Raw genomic sequence first — 21,273 nt, 5'->3', positions numbered from 1 at the left:
AGGAGCTGGGGTACTTTTCCAGAAGTCTCTTTCTCAATAAAAGTGAGTAAGTTGAAGGCAACAAAATTGTTAATTAAAGTCACGTGTCATTCTGGGTGTGCCTACCTATCTCTCCCTCTTTTATTTTATGAAATGATAAAGGCTATAGTAATAAGATACTTTTTATAATGTCCATAACCTTGCATTGATCCTCATAGTAATTTCTGAGGTATTGTATGGCTATGAAATCCCAAAGTGTGTTTTCTTCTAGCATTAGTCCCCATTCACAGCTCCAGGAGTGCTCCACAGGAACTCTACAGTCAGGTGTGCCTATGGATGCCACTACACTGTGAAGGAAGCAGCCTCACCCAACCCTCACCTGGACCTGTCCACTTCTGGACCAGCTGCAGGCCATGGTCTTCAAGGTCTCGCCAGATCATTATTTCTTCTGATTCCCAAAACTTTGTTTCCATGCCAGGGTTTCCGTGCACTTTCCCACTGCAGACATGTGCTCAAAGTTCATTTGCTCAATCCTTGCTGAATTTGACCTTGGGCCTTCTTCTCAAATATGACTTGAAATATCCTGTGTCTCCTTATATTGCTTGGGATGCCTTGCCTCTTGCCCACCTCCCTGTATGACTCCCTGCCAGGGAGGGAAGAAGATGTGGCCTGCTATGTCCAAAATGTCAAAGAAAGAATCCTATATCACCAAGATCCCAAAGTCATGGTCATATCAAGAAACAAAGGGCATATGATCAGCTCGGGGAGAAAAAGGTGGAAAACTCCGAGGCATCCCCTCCAGAAGAGCCTAGAAAAAGGCCATGCTTCTTGACTGCCAACCTGAGATCTCCGAGACTCAGGCTTCAGATCTGTTTTTTGTCAATTGCAGTATCAAAATGACAGAAAGTCTTGCTACCTTCCTCCTTCCTCACTTTTGTAGGAAGGAAGAGACTTTGAGACCTGTTTGGATTACTGTGTGCTGATCTGGATAATGGACAGAGTCAAGAAGTTGCAGGGAACTGATAAAGCCTGGTGTATTTCCACTGGACTGGGTAGGAATTGTGCCCTGAAGAAAGGATGGGCCAGGAAGGAGATGGTCAGGGAGTGGAGAGGAAGGGAGCAGAAGTGGGAGGCCAATAGAGGTGAAGGGAGGTGAGCAGTTGCTGTCAGGACTCTGGGAAGATGGAAGAACAAAGGAACAGAAACCAGGACACCACTGTCAACAGGGTGTCCTGTTCTTCCAGTTTTCCCCCATAGCACTTCTGTTCCCCTAGTCATCCAAACTCCTTACTACCAGCCCAAAGATATGGAGACTCGATACAGGCAGCCTCTTGTCCTGTCTGTCATGCTCTGAATCCTCAACCAACAGTACTCTTGTTACTATTAATAAAAGGACTGAACAGCAAATGGATGAGAAGCTTCTTATGGTTTTTGACAGAGTAATCCTTATTCTGAGCCTTTATCTTAAAAATTATTAAATATGTCTGGGTGCTGTGGTGCACATCTATAATCCCAGAGTCTCAGGAGGCTAAGGCAGAAGGATTGCAAGTTCAAAGCCAGCCTCAGCAACTTAGCAAGGCCCTCAGTAACTTAGTGAGACTCTGTTTCAAAATAAAAATATAAAAAGGACTGGGGACATGGCTCAGTTGTTACATGTCCCTAGATTCAACCCCTGGTACCAAAAATAAAATTATTAAATATGGAAGTGTTTTGGTGCTCATGGAACATGAAAAAAAAGGGGACATTATCTAAAATGAACAATAATAATGTAATGAATTGTGCCTCTAACAAATGATCGAAAGATATGAACAGATATTTCACCATGAAAGATACACGTAAGGCCAATTAACACAAAAAAGATGCTTGGCATCATTAGTCATCAAGGAAATGCAGATTAAAATCAACATACCCATTAAAGTGGCTAAGATAAAAAATTTGGCTCAGATCATTTGTAGATATCCATGTGGACAAAGTCTCATGTGCTATTGGTAGAAATTTAAATTTTGGAACACATTTAAGTAGTTTCTTAAAATGCAGAATATACATTCTTATCCTAGGTAGTACTCCAGAAAATATAAAACCATGTGTCCACACAAAGACTTGGACTCAGATATTCATGTTAGCTCTATTTGTAAATAGAAGCAACCTGACGATCTATCAACAGGTAAGCGGAGATGACTCATGGTAGATTTGTGCAGTGGAGCACTATTCAGCAATAAAATTAATGAATTGATGGGGCACTCAACAACCTGAGAGAACCTTAAAACCAATGAGAGACAAAAGATAGACAAATAAGAATCCTCCACCTGGCATAATTCCATTCATGTAAAATTCTAGAAACTTTCATGATGACAGAAAGCAAGGAATAAACTGCCTGGAGAGGGGACGTAGGTTGGATTGGATAATAGAGTGTAGGAAAATTTGGTGGTGACAGTAACATACATTATCTCACAAGTTCATGGGTCTAAACTCACCAAATTGTACAGTTCATGTGTGGGCAGTTTTTTTGTATGTTAATTATATATCAATTCAGTTGTGAAAAACAAAATGTACACATTTATTATATAATTTAGAATTTACTGGAAAAGTATGGTATAGGAAACAACTAAGTATATGTACCCTGAATTCAGGAATCCCTCGTTTGAGGATTTATATACAGAAACAGAAAATGCTGACCCTAAAAATATGTATATGAGAATATTTATTGCAATATCATTAAAGAATAAAAAACAAATTACTTAAAATATCTCACTTGGTGTCTCTTTGGTGCTATAACTGAGTGCCACAGACTAGATAATTTGTAAAGAATGGTTTATTTGGCTTATGGTTCTAGGGGTGAGAAGTTCTGAAGTGTAGCAGTGTCTGTTCAGCATCTGGTGAGGACTTTGGCTGCTACATAGCACGGTGGAGGGCACCACATGGCAAGGCAGACCAATGTGTTAGTTCATGTCCCCTTCCTCTACTCATCAAGCCACTCATTCCATCCCAGAGTTCCCCCTACAGCCTCATCTAATCTTAATTACCTCCCAAAGACCCCACCTCCAAATATCACTAACATATAACTTTGAGGATTAAATTTCCAACACATGAAATCCAGGGGCCACTCCCAAAGTATACCACTAGGGGAACAGATTAGCCATCATCAAGGACCATTATACAGCTATTAAAAGGAAGAATTTAATGAATATACTTCGACTGGGAGGGATGTTTATGTTGTAAGTTTTAAGTGAGTAAAACAAAATACAGCTTACTGTGTACACTATCCGAGGCTGAACAGATGGGTGGCACATCCACAGGTGTGTGGCATTTGGTGTGTCTCTCCTACAGGTGTGTCTCCATCTATGACTGAGAGACAGGTAAGGATAGATATCTATTTGGTGGTTATTTTATTTACTTGTTTATTTATTTTTTTGTGGTGCTGGGGATCGAACCCAGGGCCTTGTGCATGTGAGGCAAGCACTCTGTCAACTGAACTACATCCCCAGCGTATTTGGTGGTTATTAATGGTTGATAAAGAAATCTGAATCAGAGGAAAGTCTTTAGGAAAAGATTATTTACATGCTTTTGTAAAAATGAGTACATTTTACTCTTTTGATTTAAAAGAAGCAAACACGAAAGGCAAAATAAAGTAAAGACAAAGTTCAACTTGGTTTAAAATGAATAAAACAATACACTGCTTGTGCGTTGGGGATCAGAGAGGCAGAGGTGAACTGAAGAAAGGGTAAGAAATGTCTAGAATCTAGGTAGGTAGTATTAAAATAATTATATTAGAGGCCATTAGACTGAGTGACTCTAATGCCCTGTTCTTCCTACATGAATAAATTAAAACCTAACTCAGTCTCATTTCCTATATGTGGCTAATTGAAAAGAAAATGAAATTAAAGCTCCACCAATAACAGTGGCCAACTGAACAGCAGGTTTATTGTCTTGAACTACCCACTGGGATACTCCAAAGACAAGAGCTCAAACTTTAACCAGTAATTTCCTTGTTCTGCTTGGATATTCACCCTATAAAAGCCCTCCCTGGAGCTCCTTTGGGTTGGAGTTATCTAATTCATGTATTGTTGGCTGTTCAACTAAATAAATTCAAAAATTTTTTGTGCCAAAGTTTATCTTTTAACAATAAGTATATGGTTATTTGCTTTACCCTTGCAAACTTTCATCATGAAAGTTCCTACTCTGGAGACTAGCCCGGAACATACAGCCGGGGTGGGCTAAGGAGGCTAGCTGCCTTCTACTACTCTCACTTGCAGGGCAGGACACCTCAGGCTCCTGGAGAGCTTCCAGAATTCCAGAACATGCCCTCTAACCTGATGCATGCTGTACCCAAAGGTGGAAGCACTGCCTCTCCTCCCAGCCTCTGCCCGACTCAGGCACCCCAGAGACTTGTAATAAACTTTGATTCTTTTTCTCACCTCTTCCTGAGGCTCTGGGTCATCCACACAAATCAAGGCCCAACCACAGTTCCAGGCATCCTATTCTGAGAGCACATCTTTGTACTACATGTTCCTGAAAAGGAGACTTATTTTTGGTCATATGTACCCCTAGTCTTTCCTGTCAAGAGCTTGATCTGGTCTCCAGCAGTGAGAGAGAAATAACCTCAGAGGAGCTCTGGATCACTTGCTCAAAGTTAGGGTTTCCCAGGTGGAGTCAGAGAAGAAGGTCTAGTCTTTTCAGTGGGACCTGAAGAAATGCAACAGATGCATTTACAGGGCAGTGTCTATGGTCACACACTCCTGGCCTTATTCCTCCAGGAAATCAGGTTCATTACCATTGGTTGTAAATGGTGAAGAGATGTGACCATATGTTGTTTGGGCATTAAACAAATCCTAATGAGCTAAAAATATGTTTGTTTTAGCTAATTGACCTCTTTGACCTTCATAAATCACTTTGTAAACATCCTTAGTTAATAATTTCCAGAGAGCAGATTGTGGTGGCTCCTGACTGTGCAGAGTAAGCCCCCCTGTCCCCAGGACCACGTTCTCAGGCTGCCTGCTGAGGTGCACATCGGATCCCATCTATGCCCTGCTCAGCTCAAGAAGTGTCTGCTGGAGTGAACTGAGGGGAGTCAGGAAGGGCAGAGCCACAGCCAACTCTTCTAACTGTTGCTCCCAGGCTACACTACTGCAGTCTGAATGGTGGTTGTCTTGTCTGTTAAATGAGTCCCCAGAGAGATGCATTGTCAAAGCAGAGGTTTAGGTTTTGCTAGATGTTACTGGCATTTTCAGTCAAGAACCATGTCATTTCTATGAGAAGATCTAAGCCTAGGGAGCCCAAGCAGTGCAGCTAGGACTGGTTCCCAGGTGTGCTCCATGCAGGTGGGTAGAATGATCTGGGTTCTATGAGGTCTGGCACTGCAGAGACCCCTGTCCTCCAATAACTCTGTTCTTTCTATAGTTGACAGTCTATGGCTAAATCCTGAGCTAACAGTGTCTCCTTCAACCAGGGGAGTAATGTTTATTAGATCTTAGGGTTAACTTCGTCTGATCTGGAATCACTGGTCCCATGAAACCCAGAAGGTGGGCACCCCTCCCACCTGCCACATTGCATGCTGATGTCCAGATATGTCATTTCTCTCATTGGAAAGCTGTGTGTGTGTGTGGGTGGGGGGGAACGTATCTGGTTGCCAGAGGCATTAGGAAGAGGTAGGAATAAACTCCAAGACATGAGGCTGATGGTGTACTCAGACTCAGCCTCTGCACTGTCTGAGCCTACTGTGGCCCCACTTGGCTTCTATTCACTGCCCTCCACCTGCACCCCCATGAAATGTTGGACTTAATTAGCTATTCAACTCTCTGGCCTGTTTCTATGGTTATAAAACAGGAATAATACCTAATTCAGCAGGTTTACCAATAACTAAGAGCTTTCCATTTGCAGGTTAATGCAAAATACTTCATGCAGATTTTCTTATGTGCTCTACATCATAAATAAAATATTTCCCAAAGTTCTCAGAATAGACAAGTGGTGGAACCAGTCCTCCAAAGAAGTCTACCTAATTCCAGAGTCATGGTTCACCCAGAGCAGTGAGAAAATGGTATTTATTTGCAGGTTCATAACTCTCCTTTGTAAGGCTCTGGGGAAAAATATCAGTTCATAAAACACACAGTCCAGTGCCTGGCATGTACTAGGAACTCAAAATAAACAGTAGTTATTTTTGTTATTCTATGAAGAGATTGTCCAGCAAGATGAGATACAGTGTTCCTTCCAGGTCAAACCACCCTGGCAGCTTTTCTTCAGTCCCCAGGGTTGATGCGCTTGAATTAGACAGGATTAAAGGCTTACTGGAGCTGGAAGCCTTGCCCCAACTCCCAAGTTGAGCCCCAGACCTTCTGTCTGCCTGCTGAGAAGGACAAGGAAGGAAGGCAGCTGCACAGAGCAGGGCTTTGGCATTCCACAGTCAAGGGGGCTTTTGTTCAGGACCTAGGCCTCCTGGGGATCCCCACAATGAGAGAATGGGTCTTGGTCCTGTCCTTGCTACTCTGTGGACTGGCTGGCCCCACACATCTGTTCCAGCCGAGCCTTGTGCTGGATATGGCCAAGGTCCTCTTGGATAACTACTGCTTCCCAGAGAACTTGATGGGGATGCAGGCAGCCATTGAGCAGGCCATGAAGAGTCATGAGATTCTGAGCATCTCAGACCCGCAGACGCTGGCCCATGTGCTGACAGCTGGTGTGCAGAGCTCCTTGAATGACCCACGTCTGATCATCTCCTATGAGCCCAGTGTCCTAGAGGTTCCCCAGCAAGCCCCAGCACTTACCAACCTCACACAAGAGGAACTGCTGTCCAGGTTGCAGATGAACATCCGCCATGAAATCCTGGAAGGCAACGTGGGCTACTTGCGGATGGATGACCTCCCAGGCCAGGAAGTGCTGAGCAAGCTTGGGGAATTCTTGGTGATCCACATGTGGAGCAAGCTCATGGGCACCTCTGCCTTGGTGCTGGATCTCCGGCACTGCACTGGGGGCCACATCTCTGGTATCCCCTATGTCATCTCCTACCTGCATCCTGGGAACACTGTCTTGCATGTGGATACCATCTATGACCGCCCCTCCAATACTACCACAGAGATCTGGACCCTGCCAGAGGTCCTAGGAGAGAGGTACAGTGCAGACAAAGATGTGGTGGTCCTCACCAGTGGCCGCACTGGGGGTGTGGCCGAGGACATCGCGTACATCCTCAAGCAGATGCGCAGGGCCATCGTGGTGGGTGAGCGGACTGAAGGGGGTGCCTTGGATCTCCAGAAGCTGAGGATAGGTCAGTCCAATTTCTTCCTCACTGTACCTGTGTCCAGGTCCCTGGGACCCCTGGGTGGAGGCAGCCAGACTTGGGAAGGCAGTGGAGTGCTGCCCTGTGTGGGAACACCCGCTGAACAAGCCTTGGAGAAAGCCCTGGCCATCCTCACTCTGCGTCGTGCTCTGCCTGGGGTTGTCCGCCACCTGCAGGAGGCCCTGCAGGACTACTACACCTTGGTGGACCGGGTGCCAGCCCTGTTGCACCACCTGGCCAGCATGGACTACTCTTCTGTGGTCTCAGAAGAGGATTTGGTCACCAAACTCAATGCCGGCCTGCAGGCTGTGTCCGAGGACCCCAGGCTTGTTGTGCGGGCTGTTGGGCCCAAAGAAACCTCTTCTGGGCCTGAGGTTGAAGTTGATGATACCTTAATTGCAGCCCCTGAGGTGCCTGAGATGCCCAAGGATGAGGCTGCCCGGCAGGCCCTGGTGGACTCTGTATTTCAGGTGTCAGTGCTACCAGGTAACGTGGGTTACTTGCGCTTTGATGGATTTCCAGATGCCTCTGTGCTAGGGGCACTAGGCCCCTATGTGATACGCCAAGTGTGGGAACCCCTGCAGGACACAGAGCACCTCATCATGGACCTGCGCCACAACCCTGGAGGACCGTCCTCTGCTGTGCCCTTCCTGCTGTCCTACTTCCAGGGCCCTGAGGATGGCTCTGTGCGCCTCTTCACCACCTATGACCGCAGGACCAATGTCACACAGGAGCACTTCAGTAGCAGTGAGCTGATGGGTCCACGCTACGGCAACCAGCGTGGAGTGTACTTGCTCACCAGTCACCGTACTGCCACTGCGGCCGAGGAGTTTGCCTTCCTCATGCAGTCGCTGGGCTGGGCCACCCTGGTGGGTGAGATCACTGCGGGCAGCCTGCTGCACACCTGCACGGTGTCACTGCTGGATACGCCTGAAGGAGGCCTGGTGCTTACTGTGCCGGTGCTGACTTTCATTGACAACCATGGCGAGGGCTGGCTGGGTGGTGGGGTGGTGCCTGATGCCATCGTGCTGGCTGAGGAGGCCCTTGACAGAGCCCAGGAGGTGCTGGAGTTCCACCGCAGCTTGGGGGCCTTGGTGGAGGGCACAGGGCGCCTGCTGGAGGCCCACTATGCACGGCCAGAGGTTGTGGAGCAGACAGGGGCTCTGCTGCGAGCTAAACTGGCTCACGGGGCCTACCGCACGGCTGTGGATTTGGAATCACTGGCCTCGCAGCTCACTGCTGACCTGCAGGAAGTATCTGAGGACCACCGCCTGCTGGTGTTTCACAGTCCTGGTGAGCTGGTGGCTGAGGAGGTGCCCCTGCCACCCCCTGTTGTCCCCTCTCCAGAGGAGCTCTCCTACCTCATCGAGGCCCTGTTCAAGACAGAAGTGCTACCTGGCCGGCTGGGCTACCTCAGATTTGATGCCATGGCTGAGCTGGAGACTGTAAGGGCCATTGGGCCACAGCTGGTTAGGCTGGTGTGGCAGCAGCTAGTAGACACGGCCGCACTAATTGTTGATCTGCGCTACAACCCTGGCAGCTACTCCTCCGCTGTGCCACTGCTTTGCTCCTACTTCTTTGAGGCAGAGCCCCGCCAGCACCTCTACTCCATCTTTGACAGGGCCACCTCAAAGGTCATGGAGGTGTGGACGCTGCCTCAGGTTGCTGGGCAGCGTTACGATATCCACAAGGACCTCTACATCCTGATGAGCCACACCAGTGGATCTGCAGCAGAGGCCTTTGCTCACACCATGCAGGACCTGCAGCGGGCCACAGTCATTGGGGAACCCACAGCTGGAGGAGCACTCTCAGTGGGTATCTACCAGGTGGGCAGTAGCCCCTTATATGCCTCCATGCCCACCCAGATGGCCCTGAGCGCCACCACTGGTGAGGCCTGGGACCTGGCTGGTGTGGAACCTGACATCATAGTGCCCGCAAGTGAGGCCCTCTCCACAGCCCAGGATATAGTGGCCCTGCGTGCCAAGGTGCCCACAGTGCTGCAGACAGCTGGGAAGCTTGTAGCTGATAACTATGCCTCCCCTGAACTGGGGGCCAAGATGGCTGCTAAGCTGAGTGGTCTGCAGAGTCGCTACGCAAGGGTGACCTCAGAAGGGGCCCTAGCTGAGATGCTGGGGGCTGACCTGCAGCTACTTTCTGGGGACCCCCACCTGAAGACAGCCCATATCCCTGAGGATGCCAAGGACCGCATTCCTGGAATTGTACCCATGCAGGTGAGATACAAGGGAGATTTGACCCAGTCCAATCCTGAGAGTGAGTTGACCAGTGGTCCACAGTGCAGGGCTATGTGTGCAGTGTAAGGCAATTTTTTTCTGGGCTTGGTTCCATGGTTAAGTTTTACTAGTCATGTCTTTTCCTCTCTCTCTATTATCCCACCCACTCTCTAAGCCCACGAATCCCCAAACCCTTCTATAGAACATTACTTACTACTCACTAGGACCCACTTTTAAATCCTCTGGGATAGAAGGAGATGGTATTTGCAACACTCATTATCAGTGTTGGGGAAAGAGGTCTGTAAATCACCTGAGGTCCCCAAGCTATGATTTCTCTTCTGGAAATGTGAAGTTTTTGTTAATTCCTGCCCAGTGCCTCTTTCTGGGGTTTGCAATTTGTGTGAATGAGTTGGGTAGAGTTGGAGAAGTCGGGGTACGTACAGGGAAGGAGGCAGTGGTCCCAGCCTCACATAGCCTCATAGCTAAAACATGGAGCCTGGACACAGTCCCCAGGGGTCATGGGTGCTAAGCACAGCCCAGAAGCCCACCTGGTTAGTAGCCTACTGCCCTTCTCACAGTGCAATGTGCAGCCTCTGAAGGAGCAGCACTGGATGGATATGCAATCTGATCCACAGACTTGCTGGATGTAAAACTCAGAACAAGAACCCTGTGATTGATATATTTGAAAGCCAGCACTGAGGCTTTTGGGGAACAAGAAAACAGGTGGAGGGAGTGTGGCTGCTGGGTTCAGTGGCCAAGGTAGCCACCGGACTCATCAAGTGCCTCCACCACTAGCTAAGCACTGCATCAAAAAATAGCACTTATAACATCTCTCCCCATTGTTTTCTCACTGATGTTTTGCTGCATGGTCACTGTGAGTGGACAGGACATTTGCTTTGGTTCCCTTGGAAGGAACGTCTGAAGTTAGAGTATGGGTGCAGGCAGTTTATTTAGGAGGTGGTCACTGAGCAGGAGTGAGGAAGCAGGGAGTGGGATGAGGCAAGAGGAAAGCAAACAGCTGGGCTCATTATTAGGCTGCTCTGCAGAGGACAGCAGGACCCTGAGAAGTACAGGGAACATCTCTTTGAGCGGACCCTCCTCAGGTGGAAAGGACCCAGCAGCTCCTGTCCCTCAATTTGCAGAGGATACCCCTGGATCATGAACTCTTGTGCATTGGGGCGGGAAAGCCTTGTGCCACTTGGAGAAGACCTGGAACGGTGTGCAAAGGCATGAGGGTATGCTGGAAGGGCAGGTATAGCTGAAATCAGAGGGGAACTGAAGGGAGGGCAAGGCTGGAGGCCACTGCCGGGATCAACACAGGTTTCCCTGCTGGCTCGGTGCCCTCAGCCTGCCTTGCTGAGTTCTGTTACCTTCCAGTAGCCTTGGAGACAGAAGAAGAGGTATAGCCATGTTGGGGGACCCTGAGATGGGCTTACAGAACTATCCATTTCTAAATTGCCTGTTTGTTATTTTCCAGCATAGCCAAGGTTCACAGTTTGGAGTTAGATGTGGATTCAGAGTCTGGCTTCATCTCTTACTGCTGTGTAATCTTAGGCAATTTACTTAATTGCTCAGTGATTCAGTTTCTTCATGGAAAAAAATGACAGTAATGGTGTAACCTGTGAGTAGTGGCTGTGAGGGTAATGATAAGGACTGAAAAATGCTTAGCCCAAGGTTAAGCCCCTGAGAAAGGTAACAATGTCTCTCCTCCCTGCCACAGTGGAGGAGAGGAAGATGAGCCCAGAGACACTGGTAAGTGTCATGAGGTTGGGGGCATCATGACTGGAACCTTCAACTCTGGATACCAGGGGCTGGGGTTGGCAGACCTGAGGATTCTCTGCAAGGAGGCTACCAATTGATTAATCAATTGATCCATTTATGCGAGTTCACATCCTGTGTCTACCACCAACGTGGCAACCTACCAGATGTGCTGCAGCAATTCCCCAGCACACGCTGACTCCTTCAGAAATGCTCTTTCCCTTCCCATACCCTTAATATTTCTTGTGATATAAAGGGAACCGGTAGCACCCACTTTCTGGGGCTCTGCCATGTGCTGCTCTCCTGACACTGACAGTACTTCTGACTCTTCCAGATCCCTTCCCCAGAAGTCTTTGCAGACTTGATCAAGTTTTCTTTCCACACTAATGTGCTGGAGGACAACATTGGCTACCTGAGGTTCGACATGTTTGGGGACTGTGAGCTGCTCACCCAGGTCTCTGAGCTGCTAGTGGAACACATCTGGAAGAAGATTGTGCACACAGATGCCATGATTATCGACATGAGGTCAGTAGTCCAGGGATCAGTGGTTCCTGGCCCAGGTGGTAGCCAGAGGACACCAGAGCTATGGGCTGCAGCACAGCAGGAAAAAAATCCTGTGATACAGCAGAAGAAATGAGAGGGAGCAGGCCACCTTGCCAGCCAGTCCTGGGGTCGCTGCACCATAGGGCCCCAGTACTGGTAAATTCTTTAAAGCTCCTCCAATGATCCCAATGTGTATTTTCAGGTTAAGAATTATCCCAAACTTGTTGCCTGGTTATAGGAATCAAGTACGGGTGGGGAGAGTAGGGGACACTAAACATTGATTCCTGGGTCCTACTCCAGCCTTCCCAAGTTAGTAGTTCCAGGGTGCAGGCATAATTTGTATATTGAACAAGCATTGAAGGTGATTCTGATGATCAGTTCTATTTGGGACAGCTGAATCCTATACCTGTAATTTTGCCTCATAACATACAAAATCAACCTACAACAACCCTGGTCACGATAATCAGAAAGCCAGAGAATCAGAAGGAATTTGTAAATAAACATTATCATTGCAAAAATAATTCTTTGCATCATACAATGGTGGTTGGAAGGATGTCTTCAGCTAGTCGTCTCCCTTCTGCATATGCAAAAACATACCTCATACGCAATGAGTTCCCTTCACAGAGTATGAGTCAGGAAGCAGAAAAATCCTCAGGCAATTGCCAGGCCAGGCCTTCTGTGACTTCCGAGTTCATTGGTGGACGCGCCTTGGACACTCTCCATAGACCCGGGAGGGGCAGCCTGCTCTCCTCTGATAGGGACACTTCCTATTCTCCCTGATTCCTTCAGAGGCGGCAGGATTAGCAGACACGGACCAGCTAGCTACTGGTTGCTGGCTGGCAACACTCACATGGCTGTTAGTTGCCACTAGGTGGCACAGAATCTCAGTGAGGTAAGTTCTCCCTGGAAGGTAAATCATTTCTCAGCATTGCAGGTTCGTGTGTGCCTAGCACCTGAACTTGGGGTTCCTGTGATTCCTTTGATTCTTTTATTCCTCAAACACTTTAGTGAACATCTGAATCACCTTTAGTGCTAAGTCCTTTTCTGATTAAATGGGTCGTCCATAATTTTAAAGAGGAGGAAGTCTCAGTCTGTATGTACGACTGACTTAAAAATCCTTTGGTCCCTGATGTTTGGAAGTTCAGATGCTGGGGTTCAGATGCTGGGCCATGAACCCAGCCAGGCCATCCTCAGCCATTGACCAGAAGAGATTCCTAACACATCACTAGCCTCCCAGATGGGGAGACAGGGGCACAGCAAGGTCACAGAGTGGGACAAATCCAAATGGCCTTGCATGGACTCAGGTGCCCTCATTCCTGAAGCAATTTCACAACCCTGAGTACACTGCCACACTAAGGGCCATGTTAGGACACCTGAGATACATGGTAGGTTTTGTAAAATTATCATAGACTGCAACTGGGAATAATGATGTTTCCTAAAATGTACTCCATTGGGAGGCACTATGGGTGCAAGGGAGCAGTCTCTGATCAATACCTGGAGGAAATTTGCAGATGAATTCCTATATGTAGGACATATCAGAGCCTTTAATGAATTAACACATGATTAATAGGGGAGGGTACGGTATTCAGTATTTTCTAAATGATTTGACACAAATCTCTTGGTCTTAAGAGACTTATATTCTTGGGAATGCTATGTGCAATGCCTGCCCATGGAACTCTGAAGGAAGAAGGGGGCACTAGACAAAGGCTGCCTGAGATTAGAACCCTCCATAGGACTAAGGTCCCAGGTCCCAGAGGAGTTTGAGGACCTACCTGTGAGCTCTACTTCCCTTTCCTCAGGTTCAACATCGGAGGTCCCACCTCCTCCATCTCTGCCCTGTGCTCCTACTTCTTTGACGAAGGTTCTCCAGTGCTACTGGACAAGATCTACAACCGGCCCAATGACTCTGTCAGTGAACTCTGGACCCACACTCGTCTTGCAGGTGTGTGTTTTCATTCTAGAAGCTTCTGGAAAATCAGAGAAGGACAGTTTGACATTAGGTAAAAGTCACAGTAACTGGAAGAACATAAAGCTGCTGTCCTGATTCATGCATTTGGTGCTATGACCTTGAATCTCAGCAAATACATACTGTTTTCCCGAGAGGAGAAAATGGGTTCAACTAGGTTGAATATCTGGTCTGCGTTCACTCAACTAAACATGAAGGAACCAAAATGAGAATGTTCAGGCAATCCCTGAGCATTATACACCCCCACTCTCAAAGACCCCTTCCTGAGTAGATGGACTCCTCACTCTATCTAGCATGCAAAACCAAGAAGCTGTGCTCCCATCTCACAAGAGGGCACTGGAGGACAATGGGGGTATGTCTGTGACCAGAAAAGCAGCCTCCCACTTTCTTCCTGCTCTTCCTTATTATACATGCATTTCACCCTAGCTTCTAGGACATGCATCTAATAATATTTCAGGTTGTAAATAAATATCAGAATCAGATAAATTCTCAATTCAAACAGACATTCAAGAACAGGAGTTAAAAACAGTCTCAGTTCTGAAGATCATAAGATCCTAGAACTTCAAAATCCACTAGGAGAGCCACGAGTCTATTAGGCGGGGTGAAGGGGTTGGGGAAAGAAAGAAAGCGAAAAACCTCATTAATACATTTGATTACATTTGAAATGAACATATTATGGATATATTGGATAAAATAAATAATGATTAAAATTGATTTCATCTAATTTTTTCTTTTTTATTTACCATGGCTACTAGAAAACTTAAAATGACATCAGTAGCTTGTATTCAGAATGTGTTTCTTGTCTATTGGATCGCACTGTCTGGAGGGGTATTCTCATTAGTCCACAAATTTGGTTCTTTTCAGGTTCCAAAGCCAAAAGGAAGTCAGGTCAGATTCAGGAAGAGAAAGCATGCCTGGTAGTCAGGGAGGTCAAGGATTTCCCATTATTTCCCTGCCTGGGAGGTTCACAGGCACTTATATGCTTGTGATTGGGTACACACTGTTGTCACCATTTCATAGATGCAGAAACTGAGGCTCAGAGAGGTCTAGCAGATTTTCTGGGAACACCCAGGCACAGGAGTAAATTCTAGGCCCTCCTTACTGCCAGTCCAGGGAGTATAGAGAAGGTAGGTGCCCAAGGGCCTGACTTGAATCCCCATCCTGAAGGGCTTTCTATCTTCCAGGTGAACGCTATGGCTCCAAGAAAAATGTGGTCATTCTGACCAGTGGTTTAACAGCTGGTGCTGCTGAAGAATTTACCTACATCATGAAGAAGCTGGGCCGGGCCCTGGTCATTGGGGAAGTGACCAGTGGGGGCTGCCAGCCCCCACAGACCTACCACGTAGATGACACTCACCTCTACATCACCATCCCCACGGCCCGCTCTGTGGGGGCTGCAGATGGTAGCTCCTGGGAGGGTGTGGGTGTGACACCCCATGTGCTGGTCCCTTCAGAAATGGCCCTTACGAGAGCCAAGGAGAAGCTCCAGCACACTCTGAGAGGGTGAGGTGGAGGGTGAGGGCCAGGGCCTGTGGGAGGGCCTCCATTGGCAGAACTCTTAGTAGGCAAGAACTCTGGGCCTGCCTGAGGCTCCAGGGGCAGCCCAGGGACCAACAGTTCTGGTTAGTCTTAGAATTGGAGCAACATTTAGGGCTCATCCATCTGACCTTCTCGGCACTGCACCAATCCTCTCTGCTTGGACACTCCTGCCAAGATGGGAAACTCACCCCTCCTGCCCTTAGTTATTTTAGGGAGGTGAAGTTCAGATCCATTCTCTCACCCAGCTTCCTAATCACTGCACCCTGGTCTTCATACTGTCACCAAGAGCAGCCACAGATGCAAGGTACATGTACCTTATTTTCCCTGGTAGCCACATTTTTAAAAAGTAAGATGAAACAGTGATTAATTGCCACAGTATTCCAATACTGCAGGTGCTCCTCTGTTTACAATGGTTTACATCATGATAAGCAAAATGTAATTGAAAATGCATTTAATGTTCAGATAAACCTATTACAAAGACAAAAGATAAGTGGAACCTTAGTAAGTTGGAGACCATCTACATAATTTATTTAACCCATTATATCTGAGGTGGTATGGATTCACCACATAATACAAAAATTATAATGAATATGATGTTTTTTTGTATGAGGTCTTGGAAATGTGGTAGGTAGTTTGTGCTTACAGCACATCTCCAGGTTTCTAGTGCTCAGTGACCACAGGCAGCTTGTGGTTCCCTTGTGGGATGATACAAGCCATGAGGTTACAGGCCTGACTCCTGCTGCACACTGTCCCTGCTAGAGCACCTCCCACACTGCCCAGTGGTCATTTTCTCCATGTAGCCCTCAGAGTCAGGCACTGTCCTGCTCAATCTTAGTCTCCCAATGCCTGATAGCCAGCAGGGCACCTGGCAGAAGTGTTGTGTTCAGAATAACTGCACATGAATGTCGGGATGCACAGAAAGCAAGTCTACATTGCCCTCCACTCATGCATCCCCCAGACACTTGAACCAAGTGAGCCCAGAGAGGGATGTAGGGAGCTCAGGGGTGACCTGGGAAGATGAGGCCCTTGGCTGGTGTCCTAGGAGTTATACAACCCTGCCCTGCTGGAGTGAGGAAGAACTCAAAAGTGAGAACCGTCCAAGGCCTTGCTCACTGTTCTGGTGGAGGCGAGTCAGAGAGTGAGGAGGAAAGTCCCAGCCCCCAGTCAATGCCTTGGGAGCCCATGACCCCAGGACAGCTCAGTGAGGGTAATGAACAGGTGTCATCTGGCCTTGGTATCAGGATCAGGTCAGACTCCCGAAGCCCAGGCTCTGCTATACCAACAGAGCTCCCCAAAGACAGTTCCTCCCAGTGCACTAGGCACAACCCTGGCTTCCCCAGCTCCTTCCAGAGACCCCTGAGGGCTATGGAATCTGGGAAAACCACCAAGCCCTCATTAATACTTCAGGGATTTCAATGGGGCAACCATAAAACGCACCCTGTGTAAATTCTTCCCCATCTAGGACAAGATTTCACTGTAGTTCCTTGTTCTACATTCAAATAAGATTAAGTGTAACTGTTGACTCTTAGTGGTAACATGTATAATATGATCTCAATTTCTTCTTCACTAAACCTATGAATCTCCAGGTGAATGTCTGACTACTCTACAGTGTTGAAATACTTAAATTCTAGGGCTTCTCTCTCTTTCCTCTCCTCTGTGTTTTTCATGTATTAGTGGCTCTCTGAAAATTAGCTAAATTTCAGCAATGGCTCTTTCTTGGTGGTAGAATTTTGGATGGTATTTTTGCCTTTCTTATCTACTTTGCTCCATTTCCAAGTCTTCATAATGAGCATGTCATTATTTTCAGATGGAGCAGTCATTATTCCAAAGAAATTAAAATAAGTGATAGAACTGAGTCCTTGCTTGTAACATAGTGGTCTCTAGTGATGGTCACACATATTTTTTTCATGGGTTTTCCTTTTGCATCACCAGATTTCTTTGATTCACCCTGCTGGCCCTTATGGATAGTTGACTGGGTTTAATACATGGCCTCAGGTGCTGTAGTGTCAGCAGAGGGCAAAGATCCCACAGATCTCAATAGAAGGTGGCATGGAACATTTTTTTCTCTGGGGATATTCTCTCTTGGAGCTTCATGCAGCATGGATGAACATCATCCTGCACCCAGGAGGCAGCTGCGATGCAGGCAAGCTCAAAAGCAACTTACCCAACTTACTCAAGTTCACATAAACAACACAGTGGACATTTGTCCTTCCTTAGGCCACCCACCATTTGCACACCATTGAATGTTCAGAAAAATCGCTTCCCATCTGAGCCTGTGGGAAACACTCATTGAGAAGCAACAAAGTGGTTAGGAGCCCAGGTCAGCCTGTCTGGGTGCCAGGATGAGCATAGCAATTTTCTAGCTGTGAGATTTCAGGCATCTTATTTCAACTTTCTGGGCCTTAGTTTCCTTTCCTGTTCAATGGGATATATAATATTACATTTGGTGCTGTGAAAATTAAATGAGTTAATTTAGTGCTCAACTGATGTTAGCTGTTACCATTTCCTCACTCCAAAGCCGAGCAGTCTGGAAGCCCATTATTTCCAACATGGTAGGGTATGGGCATGAAGTCCTATCTTGGTCAGTCAGAAACTCCTGTGTAAGATGTCTCTTCTGGAGCAAGTGCCTAGGGAATTTTGGCAGCAGTCCCTTGCCAGGTAACAAATGTGGAGGGGCAACACAGCCATGTCCTATACTTAGCAAGGACAGCAGCAACATTCTCAGGAGGCAGCTCCTGGTTGTGACTTTAGTTGTGACTCTGGCTGAGTAGTTCATTTTCCCTGCTGCCACAGACTGGGGATAGTCCAGAATCTTCCTAGAAATCCCTTTCAGCTTCCATCAGCCTAAGACTTTGTTTCCTTCCAATGAATAGCACAGTCTGGAGCAGCTGGCTAAGGGGTGGGACCTGGATCAACATCTGTCTGGCCACAAAGATCCTGTTGTTGTTATCAATAATGAATAGGAGGCCTTGGACCTGGTCTGCAAAGGGGAAATTGAGGTGGAGAGAAGCTAAACGTGTTCTGTGGAGCAAAGTGAAAGGCCAGCACACATATCTTCTCACATTGTTTCCTGCTTGGACACAGAAGACTAGAGAAAAACATCTCTGCTGCTGGCTGACCCAACTGGCCAAAAGCTGCCCAGCAGTTTGCCATCCCCTCTCCTTTGTCTGGGAGTCCTGGCTTGATGCCTAACCCCTGCCTCCCAGTCTCCTGGCCCATCTCAAGGAAGCTAAGGGCTGTTTCTCACAGGAAAGCATTGTTCTGTGAAGCAGACTTCTACTGGAGGTCAGATTTACCTGTGTCTCCTGCAGATCTTGTGTAAAGGTAGGTCAGCCAGGATCCAGCAGGGTTAACTGGAGTAGCTCCCTTGGCCCTGCATCCAGAGGTGCTGGAATGCCCCCCAGGTGTCCATTTGACCCTCTTCTGCATGACTTATGGATTATAAAGGCCTGTAAAGGATTCAAAGCTGGCTTCCTGGGGTAAGACAGGCCTAGGGACTTTTCTGCAGTTCTCAATCAAAGCCCAGACCACATTCCAAGTAACCAAACTTCAAGATCAACAAGTGGAGAAAGAATACAGGGCAAACTGACCCCTCCTCCAGCTCTTCTACCCCCTTCCAGGGCAGATCGTGAGGATGTCAAGCCAGCCATAAGGACAAGTAGTGGAAGCAGAGAAGAAGCTCCAAAGAAGATCCTGGGGACCTGATAAAAACAGCAGAGATGGGGAGTGGGCACAGTCTTCTCAAGGGCATATCTGTACAGGGTCAGAGTAAGCAGGGTGTAGGGCAGTGCTTGGTTGCTGGAGACCCATGGGTAAGTGCTATCAGTCAGGAGTTAGTCATGCCTATACCACGAAGGAAAAGGTGACCTTGAACTCCAAGTGATTGCTGGAGATGTGACCTAACCCTTTAGGGAAGGAGAGGACAGGGATCACTGTAGCCACATGCTCCATCCAGAAAGGAACACCAAGGAGACACCTAGGAGATCTCCATAGGGCCCCTGTCTTCAGGCCAGGCAGGAACTCAGGAGGAGAGTACCCAATATATCGCTCATCTTGTTCACCCTCCTCTTCCTGTGTCCCTGTGTCTGTCCCTGACACAGCCCATCATGCAGTAGATGGCCACTTGTGTGTCAGCAAGGGCCCCACAAAGCCACCCACAAAGCTAGATTGCAGCTAAAACAAAGTGGTAGGTCCAAATCCTACTCCAAGTCCCCACCAGAGGGCATCATCTCCCACCTCCTGGTTTTGTGGGATTTAGCTACCACCTGACCTAAGGACTTCCTCTTGCTTTGCTAACCCAGGTGACTGGTATGAAAATAACCTCCTAATCCAAACAGCTTACAATGGCAAGGGGATCAGAGGCCAGGGGCCTCCTGCCTAAGGCCCCAGGAAAACACAAGAGGAACAGGAAAGGAAAACTTAAAGAATCCCTCTCCTCCCCACTACTCCAACTACCCCTCCAATCCCCACTCAACATTGGTCTCCTAAAATTTTCTCCTAGGAGGATCCCAAACCAAAGCATGTTGGAGAACAAACTTTTTTCAAAATAAAAGATTTATCCTATGACATTCAGATCTCATAAGCTATATGCTCTTTAGACTTACCACATGAATTCTGAAACAAACAAACAAAATCATGCAAATGACATATCTAAACCGTAACAAGACCCCAGGATTGAGATAGTTTTACTCCTCTCTAAAATAAGAACAAAAAGAGCCCCTAATCTAGGTTAAAAAACTGAGAACTAAATTGTATCTGAATTCAGAATGTTTTATTTTAACTCCATTTGCTCATTTTGAGGACTTCTTATAAATTTTAATTGAATTGTTACTTTTAGGAGATGATTTATTAGGATATAATTTACCACTTTTTTCCAATTGCTAATAGATATTTTCCCTCCTTGGTTCCAAGAAGTTATTTGAACCTTTATGTTTGTCAACTCAGTGGCTTCTATGTGACATGCCTAACCACACAGCTTTGCCCGAGAGCCACAGTATGTCAGCTCCACATTACTATAATGAAATGCCTGAGACAATTAACTGATAAAGAGAAAAGCTTTATTTAACTCACAGTTTGTATGTTCCTATCCAAGACTGGGCGCCTCCAATAAATGTGGCAGATGGTAATGGCAGAAGTACATGTTGGAGCAAGTCTTATATTGTCAACCAGGAAGCAGAAAGAGAAAGAGGGAAGATAGAAGGAACTGAATGACCTGGGGTTCCCACAATCCCCTTGAAGGGCACACACCATTCTAAGGACCTTCCATTAAGTCTCTTAAAGGTCCACAGCACTTCCTAATACTGCCACACTCAGGACCAAGGTTTATCTATGGGCTTTAGGGGGATACTCATACAAAACATAGCAGCTACCAAGGCCCTAGATTCTTAGAGTGGTGGAAGAAAGAACACATAAAAGCTTGGAGGATAGAGACAAAGATGGCTAACTAGTATAGGGACATGTTGGGATGCCGAGAGAGGTCAGGTGCTTCACATGGTGAGTGCTGCAGAACTTCTCCTGCCCTTGAAAGATAGGAGAAATTTGGTAATGGTGGAATGAATACTCTACCAGAACCACAGGCTAGGGGTGCCCAGTCAGTTAAATTAGCTATAGAATTTAAGGAATGTCACAAATCTTACCCCAGTAAAAAAATAATAATAATTTACAAAAGCAGGGATTTAGTGAAGGCACCTGGTGGGTACCCTTGGGAGCTCCTATGTAGATAGGACCCAGAGGAGGAAGAAAAGGACTCCATAGCTTATGAAGAGCGAGGCCACCAAGGAGATGAGGAGCTCTTTGTAGATATCCCATGTGTACTTTGTGGAGGTAACCTCATGAACAAAGAGTCAGGCAGTGAAGAACATGCCAATAACCAGAAGTTAACCAGTTAGCTGGGTTGACTGGGCTGGTGTGTCTGCTGATGGCCTCATGCTCCATTTTGCCCTGCGTATGGTAAGCCATTGCTCTGCCACCAGAAGAACTAATATCTGCTT

At 47.0% G+C, this 21,273-nt stretch overlaps 1 protein-coding gene and 1 pseudogene across 1 annotated transcript; one reads left to right on the top strand and one right to left on the bottom strand.

Annotated features, from left to right (window-relative positions):
• Window positions 1-6,423: 6,423 nt before the first annotated feature.
• Window positions 6,424-15,251, top strand: Rbp3 (retinol binding protein 3). The gene is made up of 4 exons (XM_047554526.1): window positions 6,424-9,477; window positions 11,570-11,760; window positions 13,578-13,720; window positions 14,929-15,251. Exons 1-4 carry the CDS (start codon window positions 6,424-6,426, stop codon window positions 15,249-15,251), a joined length of 3,711 nt encoding a protein of 1,236 aa, XP_047410482.1.
• A 5,743-nt stretch (window positions 15,252-20,994) lies between these two features.
• Window positions 20,995-21,217, bottom strand: LOC124985677 (transmembrane protein 258-like; annotated as a pseudogene).
• Window positions 21,218-21,273: the final 56 nt, after the last annotated feature.

Source organism: Sciurus carolinensis, chromosome 5, assembly GCF_902686445.1.
Source record: "Sciurus carolinensis chromosome 5, mSciCar1.2, whole genome shotgun sequence".
Classification (NCBI taxonomy): Eukaryota; Metazoa; Chordata; class Mammalia; order Rodentia; family Sciuridae; genus Sciurus; species Sciurus carolinensis.
This window is presented reverse-complemented; position numbering and strand designations above follow the sequence as displayed.

What these genes read in the sequence shown, in the direction of transcription:
- Rbp3 (XM_047554526.1), top strand. Translation starts at nt 6,424, where the DNA reads ATGAGAGAATGGGTCTTGGTCCTGTCCTTGCTACTCTGTGGACTGGCT. An exon ending in CTGGAATTGTACCCATGCAG is followed by an intron (nt 9,478 to 11,569) that starts GTGAGATACAAG and finishes TGACTCTTCCAG; the next exon opens with ATCCCTTCCCCAGAAGTCTT. An exon ending in GACCCACACTCGTCTTGCAG is followed by an intron (nt 13,721 to 14,928) that starts GTGTGTGTTTTC and finishes TCTATCTTCCAG; the next exon opens with GTGAACGCTATGGCTCCAAG.